The sequence below is a fragment of the Talpa occidentalis genome, unplaced genomic scaffold (genome assembly GCF_014898055.3).
Source record: "Talpa occidentalis isolate TD23 unplaced genomic scaffold, MPIMG_talOcc4v2.1 talOcc4.6, whole genome shotgun sequence".
Classification (NCBI taxonomy): domain Eukaryota; kingdom Metazoa; phylum Chordata; class Mammalia; order Eulipotyphla; family Talpidae; genus Talpa; species Talpa occidentalis.
In genome coordinates this window covers 124,018,536-124,037,717 of record NW_023604972.1, presented here as the reverse complement: position 1 = coordinate 124,037,717, position 19,182 = coordinate 124,018,536, and the positions used below count along the sequence as shown (strand labels likewise).

The 19,182-nt window shown below is 36.8% G+C and overlaps 1 protein-coding gene across 1 annotated transcript in view; it reads right to left on the bottom strand.

Moving 5' to 3' along the window:
- Window positions 1-19,182, bottom strand: part of GOLPH3 (golgi phosphoprotein 3) — a 34,689-nt gene that overhangs the window by 2,039 nt on the left and 13,468 nt on the right. Inside the window, exons 2-3 of the mRNA XM_037529520.2 lie at window positions 12,089-12,220; window positions 6,910-7,024 (exon numbers count right to left, since the gene is read on the bottom strand). Of these exons, the coding sequence (XP_037385417.1) occupies window positions 6,910-7,024; window positions 12,089-12,220 (247 nt within the window). The remainder of the gene's footprint in view (window positions 1-6,909; window positions 7,025-12,088; window positions 12,221-19,182) is intronic.

Genomic DNA, 19,182 nt, shown 5'->3' with positions numbered 1-19,182 from the left:
CCTCCAGAGAAATAAAGAAAATCCAACTACATTTTCTACCTGACTAAATCATGAATTCCTTGAGGGTTAGGCCTTTCCTTGCACATTTTCAGGCACAAAAGACCATACAGAAGGCAATCTTCAAGCCCAGTCACCATTATTCTAATATGGACAGAGATCAAATATTAAATTATGCTTGGCCTCTCTCCAATTATTGTCACAAAGCAGCTAATAACCAACAATGTCTTAATTAAAACAAAAAAATATAAGCAGGCCTCCCTGGTGGCGCAAGGGGTTAAGTCGCAGCACTATGAAGCTGTCCACAGCCTCTGCAGCACAAGTTCAATCCTCGGCCAGGGAGCTACCCACATGGTGCAGCAGACCTCTCCTGTCTTGCCTGCTGCTCCCTCAGCAGTATATTTCAGTCAATCCGCCTGTTCTGTTCCCCACTGTCTCTGATGAATCCTCTCACCCACTGCCCACACCTCTGGCCTGTAACCCAGTTCTTGTATGCATAAATAAATATTTAAAAAAAGGAAAAGTTAATAGCAAAATAATGTATTTCTTTTCTGTTAAATATCAGTCTGGAACAAGTGGACAAAAGAAAAAGTTTCCTGATTTACATGCTATTGCTGAAACTGCTACGTATACAAGGTCTATAAAGCTAGCAAAGCCTGTCTAGACACCCTTACTGGCTGACAACAGATAAAGTTAACTCTAAGTGGACAAAATATTTTCCCCATTTTAAGCTTGTCATCTATATGAATTTCCTTCCAAGACTGAGAAACATTTAAAGTGAAACCAGATGATATTTCACTGAAATAGTTTTTCTTCTTTACAGAAGTATTAATCTTGATTATCTTTGGGATTGTGTATGCTAAATTTTCTTTTTTGTACTTTATTTTCCAAAGGATCTCCAATAAACATGTAGCTTTTTACAATTTAAAAAAAGTTATTTTCTAAATTGAGACATGAAAAGATCACTGTGCAAAAGCTACAAGGTTAAAATTTCACTATGTTAAAAGAAAACCTTTAACTGCACTGTCCACTACATGAGCAATTAACCACACAGGCTATTCAATTTAAACTGATTTTAAAAATCAGTATTTCAGTTGTAGTAGTCACATTTCAAGTGTCCAACAGTCATGTGTGGCTAACAGTTACTGAAAGGACAGCACAAAAACAGAACATGGTCATCATTACATAAAAGTTCTAATGGACAATGTTATCTCAAAATATATTTTTATTCAATTAGCCATAGACAAAGTCGTGTTACCATATGATTTAACACTAAAGAATAAGGGGCTAGGGGCCTCCCTGGTGGTGCAGGAGTTAAGACATAGCACTACCAAGCTATTGCCAGCCATTGCAGCATGACTTTGATTCCCAGCCAGGGAGCTGACCCACATGGTGCAGCAGACCTCGCCTGTCTCACCCGCTGCGCCCCTCAGCCTTGTATTTCAGTAGATCTCCCTGTTCTGCTCCTCACTCTGTCTCTCGTGAATCCTCTCACCACCACCACCCCCACACCTCTGGCCTACACCCCAGTTCTTGAATGTATAAATAAATCTTTTTTTAAAAAAAAAAAAGTAAATTATCTGGAACTACCATTTTGTATTTTGTGATTCACCTTATAAAACCAGCGACTTGGGGGGAAAAACTGTCAAATTATGAAGGGCTGGTACCATGAGTTTGGAAATTGAAGTCATTTCCTGTATTTAAAAAAAAATAACTTTTTCAAATAAATTGAATGGCCAAACAAATCAACTTCCACTACAAAATTTATCACTGCATTCAATTACCTTGGCAACTTGAAAAAGGAAAAGAGCCGAAATATATGAGGCCATATTAGAGTTTAAAACCTAGTGAAAGAAAAAAATTTACCTTTAATAGTAATTGAAATTCTACTTATTTCAATTTCTGGTGTTAAACAGTCCACATCTATACTTACTGTTAAGAAATCAGTAATAGTTAACTTGATGAAGCATTAGAACATAAGTTATAACAGCAAGCTATGGAGTTAAGACTGCTTGTATTTGAATTCCAACTCAACTCCTAGCTGTGTGCCCTTGAGCAAGGTTCCTTAACCTCTCTATTCCTCCACATACTCACCTAAAGTGAAGGCAACTATATCCAGCTCATAGACTATGAAGATTAAATGAGTTAAAGACACAGCACGTTCTCAGTATATGACAAGCTCTCAATAAATGTTAGCCATTACTATTTACCCGTGAAAGAATCAGCAGACTGACAGATTTATAATGCTGCTAAAAACTGTATTAGGAGTTGAGACTACAAGCATAAGTAAAGACATATTTCTAAGTCTAGAAATTTAAAATCAAGTGAAGAAAATAGATAAACAATGTTACAAACTATACTGGCCAGAATAAAATATGAATAGAGCCATAAACAGTGTGAACGAGTATCCAAAGGGTTAAGAAATTACTAGGGTTTGATGTTAAGGGCTAATTCTAGGAACCTTACAGGGGAGAGAACTTTAAATCCTGAAATTCAAGGGCATTCAACATTCTATGAAAGGAAGAAGAGCTTACATTCCAGGCAGAAGAGAAGACAGAGTGAACCGGCAGCAATTACAAGCAAAGTGTAATGAGCCCTGGCGAGAGGCACACGTCTCCTGTCAACAGGACAGGCTTGCATTTTTCAACTGTTGTACCAACTCACACCTCCCAAACAAGGCCTATCTGCTGCACCTTTCACCAGCAGTTGGGTTTTGTCTTGTTTTCTAATGTCACTGGAAGGCTAAGACACTAGGTTAAACTTGAGTGGTATGTTTTCTGACAGTCTTAACTGACTTTCGGAAATTTAAACTTAATCAAATAACAGACGCATTTATTTTTTTAAAAAAAGTTCAACTCTAATTATGCTTATAATAATTTGCCAATTATGAAAGAAGTACTATTCCCTAGCAGCTCACTAGTGAAACAGGAAGTATCCTATGCTTCAAACTAGGGGACAGGGGGAATAAAATCAAGCTTATTTTAAGAAACCCATCGTTAAATTTCCCTTTGCAGACCTAAAAAAAAAAAAAATTTTTTCAAAAATTCCTCTGGTGCTACAATTACTTTTTTTCTCTCATGGAAAATAAACAGGATTAACAGTTTATGATTTAATGACCATTGTATTACAATCACACCAAGTTTACCTATCTCTTATCCACAATTTATTTTATACATTAGAACCAATGAAATAAGTAATGTTTACAAATCTGGGAGAAATTACTCCATTCCAAAATATGCTGACAGTTTAGTTTGCTACTAAAAATGAGAAGAGACTGAAGACAGACACACTTTCAAATAAGGTGTTCCATTTAAGACTGGCCCATCTTAGGGGCAATCATTTTTGCCCCAGAGCAAATAAAGGACTCAGCCATCATCATCTTTTGTAGCAATTCCCTGGGCAAGGTTGTAAACCTTGTGTTCGTTCACACCAACAGAAGTATTTATTCAGATCTCCTCAGATATTTGGAAAAAAAGAAGAAACCTCATAAGTAGAAGGTTGAAGTAGTATAGGTTATATGCAAATATCATTTAATACTATTTTTGGCACAATAAAAGGCACGATGAAATAACTACGTGGTCAAAGAATGGTCACTAGCCCAAACCAATCTGACGATTCCTGTGAGACAGAGAAGCCCCATGGAAGAAACACTGAAGTTTCCTCTTTACCGGTAGTTAGGTATATATGTTAGCATAACTAAGTGGTCAATTTTTTCATTAAAAAAAAAAAAATTAACCTAAGACCAAAGAATAAAGTCACTTTAGCATATATAAAACACCAGAGTTTAAGCTGGGATGGGGACAGGGTAGTAGAATGAGTGATAAGAAAATATAGTAAAGGTTTTGCCTACAATAGATTGTGAACATTTAACATTTAGTTGCTTCAATTTAAGCTGAATAGTGAATAACTTTTGAATACTCTGTAATAAATGATCAGTCATTTATGTAATCAGTAGTGCTGTAAATTCTAGATTAAAAAACATTATTGTGGTTTTTACTGTTATTCCTCAGTCTCTAGATTATTCACCATTGAAGTCAAATAACTTAATACAAGTCAAATTAAAAATATATGGAATTTATAGTTCACTTTTTTTTAAGATTTATTTATTTATGCATACAAGAACTAGGGTACAGGCCAGAGATGAGGGGGGTGAGAGGATTCACCAGAGACAGAGTGGGGAACAGAACAGGCAGACTGACTGAAATACACTGCTGATTGGAGCAGCGGGCGAGAGAGGAGAGGTCTGCTGCACCATGTGGGTTGCTCCCAGGCTGGCCGGGGATCAAACTTGTGCTGCAGAGGCTGCGGATTGCTTCATAGTGTGGTGCTTATTAACCCCTTGCGCCACCAGGGAGGCCCCCTATAATTCACTTTTTTACAAAAGAAATTTTAAGTATGAACAGTGAGGAAAAGTTCTTCAGAAGTTATTTATGTCTACTGCCCAACAATCATTAAAGTGGAAAATGACATACTGACAAGTACCTCTATTATTCCACTGCAAAAAACTTCCATATGCCATCAAAACAAAAAGCATCTTTGGTTTAAAAATGTGGCAGTCTAGTGACACCTTGTGACCGAACTGACCAACTACGTGTCTTAATATTTAAAAAAGATAGGAACTCTATTAAAAAAACAGTAGTATTTCAACTTTAAGTCTTCGCCTTAAATATATATTTATTAATTTTTAAGATATATAATGTTTACAATATATCCTTAGTTTTAGTATGTATAGATATACTGTATAAATAATGAAATGAAACCCGTAGTAAGTTGAGAGGGGAAGACACCATTTTTTTTTCACTCCCACTTAAGCAGCCACCTTCAGCTACAAGTCCCAATATGCCTTGATCTAGACTCTTGAGCAGGGAGCTACTAGGAACAAGAGTCAGTTAGTGGACAGGTGGACCCACGCAATGCTGAGAAAGCAGGTGTGCACTCTCTCTTGCCTCTGCAGTGCCAACCTGCACCCTGGTACCGCTAAGTAGACTTGGAGAAGACACACAGAAGAGAGACATACAGACACTTGGAAGAAGCATCTGGGCGAGAAACAAGTGGGGAGATGCTCCTATCTCTGGAGGAGACAGAGGCAGCCATTATCTTACATTTTCACCCTCTAACCACATGTTATTTGCCCATCTCTAACAATATCTAAATGTGTTTAAAATATTTACTCGAAAGTGCCTTATGTCTGAACATGAAATAGAAGGACAATAGACATATGCAGAAGCTATGTTCTGCATTAACAGGAGAGAAGAGCAAGGTAACTTAGGTCCTTATACTTAAGAAGCGCACAATGTAGACGATCACGCACACACACACGAATAACTTTAATATAAATATACTTGTCGTCAGGGCTGTCACTCAAACACTGCAGGTTCACCTCCATACTGTTGCACTTTCCTGTCTCCTCAGAGTGATGAAAAGCTTTGTGACTTGCTCTGACCAATCAAACCACAAATAATTTCTGAGCAGAAACTTAACCCTTTGCATTACGTCCGAACCATTCTGGACATTGGCTACCAGGTACTCGACGCTACTTTGCGGCGGAAACGTTCATTTACAGACCCTTGTATTATTTAGTATAATTTTGGAACCAAGTAACGTATTATAATGATATTGGACTTATATGAATTGGGTGACGTCGAGGAATGTATATTTGCAAAAAACCCGATATTTTATTGTTTATAATTTTGTACAGTATGATAAGTTTTGTAACACTCCCCAATATGCATTGCAGGCTGATGAGTGCATGTTTGACATGTCTGTATAGAGGTCTATCTGGAGCTCATCTTCACTACTACTTGTGTCATGAGACTCATTCGTGGTTGGACGCTTGGCCATTGTTCTAATAAAAAATATGAATAAATGCATGGGTTGAAAATTTCTAATTGTTATTACTAACTGACAAGATGATATTTACCAAAATAGCTTTCACCAAACAATTTATTCACTAAGAAAAGAATCACTTTTCCGATTTTCTCCTCGTTAGATCTATGTGCACTGCTCGAAGCTTCAAACCAAAATGAGCTCAGCTTTGAAAATCTTTTCCTCCAGATGTAGACTTGTTTATTTGTAATTATGTATCTCACTATACAGTGCGCACTATGTTCAAAAATCGACCTTTCTTCTACAAACTCCCCTTATCGCTCTTTTCAAGTGGCGTCACGAAGTGCACAGACCGTCGTGAGCACGCATCTCACGTTCTCGTCCGACACAAAACCCGCTGACATTTCTTGTATATATCTTAGTAATTTTATGATATTTTGATTTAATTTCTTGTGCCATTTCAAGATAAAACTTCAGGGAAACATGCATGTCTCAAAAAGTTGCGTTGAAATAACTCAATTCCCCGTAATCACTAATAAATTGCAATGTCCCCTGAGAGGGGACATCCGAGTGATATGCTAGAATTCCGATGGCCCCTGAGAGGGGACAGCGGAGTGCAAAGGGTTAAGCATGTGAGCCATTTTCTGTTCTTCCCGTTATAATAATGTCTACTAACAATGCTCCAGATGGCGGCGACTCCATCTGCTTGACTGCCAGAGTGAAAATGAAGTGGCCTGTCACTGACCTAAACCGTAAGTGAGAAAAAAAAATCTATTGTCTTATGCTGAGATTTTGGAGTTGTTACCATAGCTTAACCTACTCTGTTCACATAGGGGAATAAGATGCAATTTTGATAAAGAATGATGGGGCTGTAAGAAGAACAGTACATTTCATTTAAATTTACTCAGTCTTATTAAAGGAAATGAAACTTTAAAAAACACCTGTTCAGTGACTGATAACAAACAAGTTTGCCTAAATACAAACCACCTTTGGCTAATATGCTTAATAGTTTCTTTCAAAATGTTTAAACTTTTATAAAAATCTTTTACACAGAATTCAGTTTTTAGTTTCCACACAGCAGCTTACCACTTAGTAATTCAATCCAGTTCTGGACAGTTTCCGGAGGCTGAGTCTCCTTTACATGCTTTAGAGCTTCATCAAGAAGAACATCCCCTGTTGGAGCATCTGATTTACAGATCACCTAAAATATAAGGAATAAGAATGAAATGAACTACTTATTCCTTTTTTGATGTGAACTTTTCAAACAAAAAATACTTATGCAGACAAATTCATATGCTTAAAGCTCCAAATGTTCATGCAGTATCCAAGTTCAGAATTTATATTAATTCTATATTGAACCCAATATTTAATTTAACCTGTTTAGCCACAATGATGAAATAAATGAAAATAAAAGCTAGTGTGCATAATCAGTAAAGCAAAATGCCTTTCTTTGCTAAACCAGAAAATCACTGTTTAAACAATTATCAGTTCCAGAAACAGACTCAATTATTTATTATTTTTTATTTTTTTCAGACTCTAACAAATAAGGAGAGAAAGTTTTCAATAAATGTCATGAAAACAAGTAAAAACTAAGACTTGGTTCCTCAGAGCCTATACTACAAAAGATAAAGATTTAAAATATGGACTATAATTTTGGGGGTGAGAAATATTTTTTCAAAAGTATGGCAACTAACAGAAACCTTAAAGAAAACACCAATATACGTCATTAAATAACAAATATAATTTTTTAAATTATACTGATATAAAATTCATAGCTGAAGCATACACATGACCCAGAAATGGGGGATGAGAAGGAAAAAACACGATACTGCTTGAGCCAAGTATTAGATCTCTACAGGCTCATTTAGTCTTGGCTATTAAATTTCTGGTTGAAATCCTGTAACAATCTATTGTTTTATTATATTTAGCTATTAAAATGCTATGAAATTTAAGTTTTTTAATCCAGTAGTCTTCTTTTATTTGTCCTCAATGTGTCCTTCATCTTTTTGTTCAATCTTATGAAAGGTCAAAAAATTACATACACCATCTGAGACCCAGTAGAAATATAATTAGAACCACAAACGGTAGTCATGACTCCAGTGATCATATCAAAAAAAGAAAATGGGTGAAATTAATTTCAATGTTTCATTTAATCCATTATAGCCAAAATAGTAAACATTTAACAAATATGTTTAAATTGAGGTATTTTACATGTCTCCTTTTTCCACAGTAAATCTTCAGAATTCTGGTGTATTTTTATTTATTGCATGCCTCAATTTTTGCACTAGCCACATTTCTAGTCTAGTTAACAGACTTGTAAGTTAGTGACTACTGTTACTACAATACAGATAAGTAACACATCATTGCAGAAAGTTCTGTTGGATAGGGCTATTGTAGCCCACTCTTTTGAGCAGAGGGTGAAAGAGAGTAAGAAAAAAGGAGAACAGTGGGAGGAAAAGTTACAAACCTTTATGTAATGGTCAATTCACCACCTCTTACTTCCTAATCTTTTTATTTTTTAAAATTTATTTATTTATGCATACAAGAACTGGGGTGTAGGCCAGAGGTACGGGGTGGGGGATTCACCAGAGACAGAGTGGGGAGCAGAACAGGTGGATCGACTGAAATACACTGCTGAGGGGAGCGGCAGATGAGACAGGAGAGGTCTGCTGTGCCCTGTGGGTCAGCTCTCTGGCCGGGGTCATGCCGCAGTGGCTGGCAATAGCTTGATAACACTGAGACTTTAACCCCCGTGCCACCAGGGAGGCCCGCTTCCTACTTAGTCTTTAAATCCACTGCAATCTGGCTTCAATGCCTATCTTACACCCACCGTTTGAGACAGGCCATATATCAGGATCAAAGTGTCCTGTACATAGGTATATCTTTTTTCTTATGAAATTCTGTCCCCATGTCTCCCTCAGGGGAGCCACTTTTCTCCATTACTGCTACAACTGTTCTATTCTAGCTAATCTGGCTGACTTCATTTGAACTAAATTACATTTCCTAACTAGTTTCTCTGAACTAGTTTTAGCCCTTTTCAATAGTCTCCTCACTTACCTAAAAGGTAAATCTTAGGACATTCTACTGTTTGCCCCATAACTCTTCAATGGTTCACAAAAGTTCTAAACTTTTAAAAATTCAGTAATGTCTGCCCCACTAGTTTATTCTCTACAAGCATATTATTGAAACGTAGTATTTTACTTAATTTTTTTTTTGGTGGGACCCTCACCGATGGCCGGGGATCGAACTGGTGCTGCAGAGGCTGCGGGCAGCCTCGCAACCCAGCGCTCAACCGCTGCGCCACCAGGGGAGGCCCCATAGTATTTTATTTTCTTAGAGCCTCATCTGTTATGAGCCTCATCATATATGAACAGATAACCAAGGATGGCAAAACATTTGAAGAAAAGACTTCGACATCAAAGAGACCAAATGAGGAAAGAAAAAAAAAAAAGGAACTCTGAAAAAAAATTTTTTTCAAAAGATCCATAGATTCCAAAGACCTAAAAGAAGGCATTACACCCATAAAACAAGGAGCAGCCAATTAAAAACAAGAAAGGGCCCTTAGAAATCAAAACCCTGAGAGCTACAAGAAAAAATTCAACAAAGAATTGAATGAGGCCAAGAAAATGTTAACTATCGCAATAAAGCTGTGAAACAAATAAAAACAACCAACAGGGCCATATCCAACTTAGAATTTTAGAAAACAAAAGTTTCTAACCAAAAAACACACTCCCAGACTCAAACAACTCGTGCACAATGAATTTTAAAAGACCCACATGAAGGCATACTAAAGAGCTTGAGAACACCAGAGACAAACAAAAAATTTCAGATGCTTCCAGAGAGGAAAAGGCAAAAACATACAAAGAATGAAAATCAGAAGTGCATCAGACTTAACAGCTAGTCTTATAGAAGACAATGGACAAGGCATCTTGAAATGCCTTCCAAATTCTGTGGGAAGCAAGTTAAATATAACATTCTCTTCCCAGTTAAGTTTTTCAAATGAAGTACAATTAAGGCATTTTCAGACATACAAGTCTCAAAATATTTTCTCCCCACAGGGTAGGAGAAAATACTTCCAGAAAACAGGAAGCTGAAAGCTCTACAAATGTGACAAGAAGTCCCAGCAGGATCAAAGCATAACGAGTCCAAATTAGAACAAGGAAAATCTTAATGGAATTGTCTGATATATATATGAATATTTAAAAATTAATAATGCTAACTTTATAGAGTATATAAGAAAAAGGGACAGTTACACAGAAAATGTTTTAAAAAGAGAATTATTAAGGAAAATAAAGGGTTTAACAACTCTGCAGAAAACAATATTAACACAGTAATCATAGAAAATGGTCATAACTGGCTAAAAACTGACATAACTGTACTGAAAAGACTGGGTGGAAAGGGGGAAGGGATGGATAAAGAAGCCAGCTAGTCGCCTATTCTAACAGAAGGTAAGCAGTCTCTCAACTGGAAGCAAGAGAAAGCAGTATATGTTTATTGCAAAATGTGGAGGTAAATGTCAAAAGAAATAACTAGGAGAATTGCAACAAGCTGAATGGTGGATTCATATACTAACCTCCAGTGCCTGATTCCCAAAACTTATGTGGAAAATAAGTCATTGTAGAGCAAATTAAGTTAAATTAGATCTTGAAATGAGATCCTCTTGGATTATCCAAATGGCCCCTAAATGCACTGGAAATGCCTTTATAAGAGACACAGTGAGGAGAGAAACACACAAAAGGTGATGTGAAGACAGAGCAGAGAGAGAGGTGGTCAGCAGCCAAGGAAAAATCTGGAACCAACAGAAGCAGGGAGCAAAAACTTCAATGGCAACAAAGCACATCTTCATTTCATATTCTTGGCCTCCATAACTATGAGAGTTAAATAAGTATCTGCTGTATTAAATCATCAAGTTTATGGAATTTGTTAAAGCAGCCCTAGGAAATTAATATAAGGACTGAAAATGGTTGCCTCCCTGGAGCATGACTAAGGAAAGAGGAAGGGTAACAGTGAAGTTTTTGTTACAAGCCTTTAGTACAATTTTATAACTATTATACATGTATTATCATAATAAAACCAGTAGTTATTTTTTCATGAGTAAATTAAATCACATTGGAGCATTTTTCCCAGAAAATATCAACTACCTAGTTAAGATCATACAAGCTAAGACTGAAACAATAAGCCTATGAAGGCAGAGAATTTCACTCAGTCATCAGAAATAGATACATGATGAATGAATAAATGAATAAAAGGGCAAGTAATTTGTTGATAACCAACACAAAATGGTTTTCGTCTTCATAAAAAGAATAAAAAATAACTGTCAAAACTTTTTCACTTTAGATTAGGACTCCATAACATTAACACAAAATTACTTGTAATTACTGTAATTGGGAGCAACCTCTATGTATATTATCATTAATAACTATAGTGGCAATCTTTTTTTTCCTCCATAAATCCACGACTACACAGCAAAATGAAATAAAAAAAATCAATATTCTGCTTTATGACAGTTTTGTAAAATAAAGTAGTTTGAAAGTTAATCTCAAGACAGCCCATTTGACTTCGCTTTCGAATGACTAGGTTTAATTTTAAAATCCCATGAGGAATGTTTTCTAATATACCATGTTTACTCTATAACTTCAAAAACACATTAATGGCTTTCTCTCCTAAAGGATTATTACTTTAGCATGTATCAATCAATGTTCTTTTCTAACCCTGGACTGCTTTAAATTCACTAGGACACTGTGTTAGGGAAAGTTTTCAAACACCATGCCCCCAAGAAACAACACACTAAAAGAGAAACAGTCTAGAATATTTGAAATTGAGGCTGAAATTAGAAGTTCTGAAATTTAACCAATAATACTTCTATTGTAACACAGACCTTCACAATGGAGATGGCAGAGATCTGAAAATTGTTCATATTCTGTTCAGAAAATCAATAGCCTACATAAAATTACACAATAACACTTCTGGGTTTAAAAGAAAGTTATGTCAAATATTTCCAAATTATGGTTTTCAAAAGCAGCAACTGAAGTTTATGGTCTCTATGAGCATATCAAATAAAATAAGTGATCCTAACAATGAATTACTTTACTCACAGAATCAAGAAACCAAGGACACCATAAAGATATGGTACCATAAAGATAAAGATACGGAAACAAGATTCAACAAGGAATCAACTTCTTTAATTTGTGAAAGTTATCAGTTAAAACTATTTTTAAGCAGCACAAATTCTTTAAAAAGACATGCTATTTAGCATTCCTCTTACCTTTCTTGTTAACAGACTTTTCCGTCTCATTCCACAAGCCTCTAGTTGTAACCTTCCTCTCAAGGCTAATTCAATTAACATACAGCCACGTAATCCAGATGATATACAGTCATTCCAAAATGATGTGTAACCCTATTTTAAAAAGGAAACAAAATGACGAATTCAGAGTCAAAAACAGGAAATATTTTTAGAAGAAATTACTTTTGGTGCCTTGTAGCTTTCATGCCTTTCATAACTATAACTTAAAATACTGAAAAATGTAATTACTAGTCATTACTAATCTAGATTTTTCAGGGGTTTGTCTTTTCACCACTTACCCTTCATGTGGATAAACAACAAATAATCTTACACAGTGTATAAAATTTTTATGCAACAAATAAAATACAACATCTTTCTTAGTCAAACTATGTGTCTACTGGGCTCTTTGTGATTGCAAGGACCAAAGCTCACCTAACTCAGTTAACATCATGTTACAGTGGCTTATGAGTATATATGAGCAAATTCAGGAAAACAAGTCAGCCAAATTTGACCTCATGAAAAATTAGAATATTATTCATTCAATACTGCTTAGAATAAAAACACAGGGTTATTTTTTGAAGACTATGTTAGAAAACATATGTATGCATCCAAGAACAGAAAGGATAGCTGAGAGACTGAAGTCCCGAATAATAAAGAGTTAAATAATCAGGTGCTTGTCCCCCATCCACATATAGAAAGGTAACATCGAAGGTAGAACAGCGAGACAGAACAAGACTAGACATCAAGGGATATGGGAATACTCAACTCAACCAGACATCAGCAGATTACATCAGGACACTCAAATAGCAAACAACTGGATTCTCCAAATTAGGAAATCATGACCTTTGCCAGCAGGGTTGCTGACTATCAATTTAAAGTACCCACCTTTGAGGAAAAGGCAGAAGTTATAATTCGTTCTGGTTGAGAATCAGAACAGGTTAATATATAAAACTGGTAAAAAGGAAAACAGATAAATCAAGTCTCTGAATAATGGAGGGTTCGGGGAATAGGAAGGCCGAGGCTCTTCTTGGTCACAGCACTTTACCATGGGTAGCCTGTATTCTGGAAAATAACTGAGCATCAAGGACAACCCACAGGAGTTAACTATGAACATGGGGACTTAAGCTAGCCTAATGAAGCTATGATTCCCAATAATGAAGGCTTTGGGAAAATGAAAATTTAGAGTAAGAAAGCCAAAAAGGGGCCTCCCTGAGGGTACAGTGGTTTGAGTCTCAGTGCTACCAAGCTATCACCAGCCACTGCAACACGAGTTTGATTCCCTGCCAGGGAACTGACTCACATGGCACAGCAGACCTCTCCTGTCTGACCTGCTGCTCCCCTCAGCAGTGTATTTCAGTCAATCCACATCTGCCTGTTCTGCTCCCCACTGTCTCTGGTGAATCCTCTTAACCCCTGCACCTCTGGCCTACACCCCAGTTTTTATATGCATAAAAAGATCTTCAAAAAAAAAAAAAAAAAGCCAAAAACAGGCAGATTTAAATAAGATAGGAGATAATGACTGGATATCTCCTTAAAGGAATCCTTTAAACCTTAGTTAAGTGTTGGGGTCTAATTAAATGAAGATTACCAGAGATTTAGGGAAGTAATTAATAAAATCAATAATTTACAGAGGTTAGGTAAAATCTCCGGCTTGTGTAACCGCAACAACTGAAGTCCTAGCAAACCCGATTAATGGATTCCACATTAAATCAAAGTTACAGATGTCTGGCTTAGACTGCCCTGACATACAGAGTCCTAAGTTTGCCTCTACAAACTGAACCACAGAGTATACACCTCAGGAAGCAGTAATGAATGTGGAAAGGACCACATCTCTGCAATCTGAAATTCAAGCTGAATCATATTTAGAAACTTTCATTCACTACTACAGGTCCCAATATATCTCAACCTCAACTGCTCCCGAAGTAACAGTACATCCAGAGATGTTAGCAAAACAGTGTCTTTAATAACAAACTTTCAAGATTTACTCCATGTAGATCTTGTGAATGGCTTTGGGGCATTGCCACTAAAAGACACGTGTTAGAACAGAATCAAATTAATTCAAAAAACAGACAAATGACAAACAAACAGCTCTATGCCAAGGTTTCTGAGATTCAGTAGTAATATTCCAAAGCTAAATGAAGCCATCAAAGTCATATCAAGCAATAGAATAGGTGACCTACTAAAATCCACATCATGAAAGTATAATTAAGAATGATGGGGTGGGGAGGGTGCGGCGGCTGAGCACAGCACTGTGAAGCTGTCCACAGCCTCTGCAGCACAGGTTCGATCCCACCCGGCCGCAGCGATCCCCACCATGGCGTGGCAGATCTCTCCTGTCTCACCCGCTGCTCCCCTCAGCAGTGTGTTTCGTCAGTCTGCCTGTTCTGTTCCCCACTCTGTCTCTGGTGGATCCTCTCACCGCCACCACCACCCCCCTGCCACCCCTGCATCTCTGGCCTGTACGCTAGCTCTTGTAAGCATAAATAAATTAATCTTAAAAAAAAAAAAGGGGGGGAAATCCATTGTGGAAAAAAAAATTATAATTAAAGTATGTGAGAAAGATTAGTAACTACCTGACAATATCCAGCAGTTTATGATATGGTTCAAAAGGCACAACTGGATACATTTGCACCATGTTGTGAAATGATAAAGTAGTATCAATGATGCTTATTAGTCAGTTACGTATTTCAACTATGTATTCCAGTGATACTCCAGAGTTCTTATACTTGGAAGTCAATTATCATTTCAGATCCCCAAATGCATTTCGGATTCTACCACCAGCAACAGAGGAAATATCTTTATGCAGTATAGGGTACTAGTACTCAAAGGTCAGGATCACATTAAAGAGGGACCAATAGCCAGACAACCAACTTGCTGATGAAGGAGCAGCAGCTACACTAAAAATTCCAGGAAATATTCATTGAAGAAATAAACTCGCTTCTTGATGGAAGTTAAAAGACCACAAGAAAATGACCTTGGAGCCCTAAAAGTTCAAGACTGTGATCAGAAATCAGTTCCCAAGTTCTAAAGTCTAAGGATGGAAGAAGGCAGAGATATCCCAAATAGAGCTGGGTGATACACTACCTTGTAGAATCCAGATACATGAGTCCATTAGGTCCATAGGTCCAAAACAAAGAGAAACATGCAAGAAAAGAGGACACCCTAAGTCCCTAATATGGCAGTAGTGGTAACCTGGAATGCTAGGAAAAGGAGGTTCATCCAAAGGGTAGTTCATGTGTAGGTCACAGGCCTCCAACAAAACTAAGACTACAACACAAGAAAGAAGGAATCAGAGGGCTCTGGAAACTATTTGCCTTTCATCAACAATCTAATTAATATCAAATTTTGACAATAACCAAACAGGTAGAGACTTTCCTATGGAGTGCTAGCTAAATGACCACAAAGACCTACTCCAATCAGTATTTTGTTGCTGAGAATCCCCAGGATCAGAGACTCAGACAAAAGACAAACATCACAAGAGGTTGTAACTTAAACCGGGTTAGATTCCTTTTTCATAGAGTGTGCCATTCACAAACAGGGAGTCAAGCAGAAGGAATGAATAGTAGCAATAACAAAAAAGGCAGGGGTTCCGGGACCTGCTCTGCAGACGCAATGCGTCCCTCAGTTGGCAGTTCCAAGATCGCAATCTAGGGGACAGAGATCACGGGAAATCCAATGTTGCTGCACATCTAAGCCAACAACCTTCAATCCAGTTTTTGCTCAGTGATAACAGGGTAGTTATTTGGATCTCTATTTGCCTGATTCCCTTTTTCTCTCATGTGGTTCAACTTGAATGAGGGAAAAAAGAGGCATTTATGGGTAGCTAAAATTACAAACACTTAAAGAGTTCTAGCCATTTCAGCTAAAAGCTCCAAAGTGCTTAACTAAAAGACATGCGCTGTTTTAGAATCAATTAAAACGCTAGCCACCCACAATGAAATATAACAAATTGTATAAATATTATAAGAAGGATTGAAATGTTACCAGATTTTCCCTCACACAATGTGACTATATTTCTTTCAGATGAGAAACAAGTACAAAATAGTACATATAAAGTATGATCCTAATTTGAAATACATAAATATATATACGTATTCGTATGTATGAAAACATATATAACATGCGTATACACATAAATATATACACATAAATATATACATATATACATATTTGTATGTGTAAGAAAAAAAACCTCTTCAGATGCTCATAATCTTTGATAGAGTTCTTAAGGACCTTCAGCTAGGAAATGTGCACAAACTTATGTACAAATAATTTTTGTACAATTATAGCAAAATAGAAACAATCTAAAACAGAACAGTCCTAATTAAATTCAGCCTTTCCCAAGCTTTCCTGACCTTGGAGTACTTTAAGGGATACTTTCAACAAACTACAGAAGTTTTTAATTCTGTGGAAATAAATTTTTAAAATCCTGGTATAGAAAGCATTTCAAAACATGAGAAATAGAGCCTCCCTGGTGGTGCAAGGGGTTAAGACGCAACCTATGAAGCTGTCCCCCAGCCACTGCAGCAGAAGTTCGATCCCCTGGCCGGCTAGGGAGCTACCCACATGGCGCAGCAGACCTCTCCTGCCTCGTCCACTGCTCCCCTCAGCAGTGTATTTCGATCAATCTGCCTGTTCTGTTTCCCGCTCTGTCTCTGGTGAATCCTCTCACTGCCCACACCTCTGGCCTGTACCCCAGTTCTTGTAAGCATAAATAAATCTTAAAAAAAAAAAAATGAGAAATATACCTCAGAGAACTGTACAAACACAAGGATATAGATAATATGGCCCCATTTTTTAAAATGGATTACATGGAAGTGTTAAGTGTTAGCAGCAGTAGTATCTGGCAATTATGGTGATCTTTATCTTTTTATGCTTTTTTGTATGCTTTAGAGAGAAAATTGGAGGCAAGGACGTCAGGAAAAAACTAATTGTTCAAGTGTATAAAGCGATAATTAAGATAATAACAATAACATGATAAAGGCAAAATTCTATCACTAAAAAATTTCAATGAAAATACCCAAGAACCACAAAGTCAACCAGAATTGGGACATAGCATAGAAAATCCTCAAGGGCCCACACTTTGAAACCATGAACACCTAGCAATTTTAAATTACTCATCAATATATGCACAAGGTATATATAATAGTTTTCATATTTTACCAGCCATGTCTCCATTTTCATGTACAAAGCATTCAAAATGAAATCACTAAACCACAACAGCATATCTTCTATATGATTAGAATTCTGTTCTAACCAATGTTTTGGAAAGGCTTTCTAAACAGACTTCTCCTAGCAAGAGCAAGCATCAGGACATCAAAATATTTGGGATTTAGTAGCATACCCATCCAAATCTCCTGATTCATAACCCCTTTGTGCTGGTGCCCATCACCCTTGGGCCAGAATGAGCAAATCAAAGTCTTCCTCCTGAAAATCTAAATTTGGCACACAGAGGCTGGATCAAGACATTAGAGGTAACAGGTTACATAGATTCAGAAATCCAGGACTCTGTATAAATTCAATCAGAGAACAAAGATAAAAAGGAAATCAGAAGAGATATGCAGAGTAGAAATGAGAGAGTAGTACTCAGTGAAAGGCAGACCAAACATAAAGAGGCAGACACAACACAGAGACTAGCATTCTAACAATGCACTGCTTCTATTGTTAGCATACTATTCTCTGTAAGGCTTTTCCTTTGGCTACCTTGAGGGGATTTCTGTTTTTGCAAAGCAAGTAACTTCCAGTAAGGCTAAAAGGAATTCAGGGAAATACTGGATTTAAATTATTAAATAAATTTTTTTGACAGTCTTTTTATTCAAGTAAAAACTTTAAGACTCACCATACACCAATAAATATGTATGGCTAAGAAATCCAAGTTTGATTATACTTAGCCTGTAGTTGCTATCAGAAAGGTAGTAAATGCAGTTATGATAAGGGCAGCTGCTTACTAAAAAAACAAACTACAATCCAATCAACCATCTAATCCATTTGTCAGATAACAAATTGGGACTTGTTATTAATCAACGATCTCTAACAATTTCAAGTGCCACATTCCAGTTACTCTCATCTAACTAAAGACAATTAAAATCCTGGTTATTTCCAACCACAGAAAAATAGAAAGCATAAGCACATTAACACACACATTAAAAAGTACTTATATATCAGACAAATACAAACTGAGGAGCAGTCTACCAAATACCTGGTAAGAAACTAAAGGAAGCCATATTTTAACAATAAAAGTAAGGAATGACAATTACTCATTAAGACAATGATTCATCAAATACAGATTCTCAATAAAAACAAGGAAAATTGGGCCTCTCTGGTGGCGCAGGAGATTGAGCACAGCGCTGTGAAGCTGTCCGCAGCCTCTGCAGTGCCGGTTCGATTCCGGCCAGCCTCATAGCAACCACATGGCGAGCAGACCTCTCCCGTCTCACCCACTGCTCCCTCAACAGTGTAATTTTGTCAGTCTGCCTGTTCTGTTCCCCACTCTGTCTCTGGTGAATCCTCTCACCCTCCTGCGCATCTGGCCTGTTCCCCGGTTCTTGTATAAATAAATAAATCTTTAAAAAGATAAAATAAAATTCACTAAGTAGCTCTACAATAGATTTGAAATCAAAGAAAACGAATCAAGGAACATGAATCTGAATCTCAACAGTAGAAAGAAAAAGAATGAAGAAAATGAGGAAAGTCTCAGAGACTAACGCCTTCAAGTCTCACAGAATAGCAGTAGGAGTCTCAAAGAGACTGAGAAAGCATAAAAATGACAGCAGAAAACTTCCCCAAAGTGTGGTGAAGAATATTCATCAAGGTTCCAGATGTGAACAAAATGTAAGCTATATAAACTCAGAGACACCTCACAGTCAACCTTTTGACAAAAGATATTACCTTGACAGCAGCAAGAGAAAATTACTCATCATATATAAAAGAATACAATTAACAAATAATTCCTCACTAGAAACACTGGAGATCAGACAGCATTAGGATAATACAAAGTATTGAAAGGAAAAAACTATGAAGAATTTATACCCATCAAAACTAGCCTTCAAAAAATTGAAAGTGAACTAACATTCCTA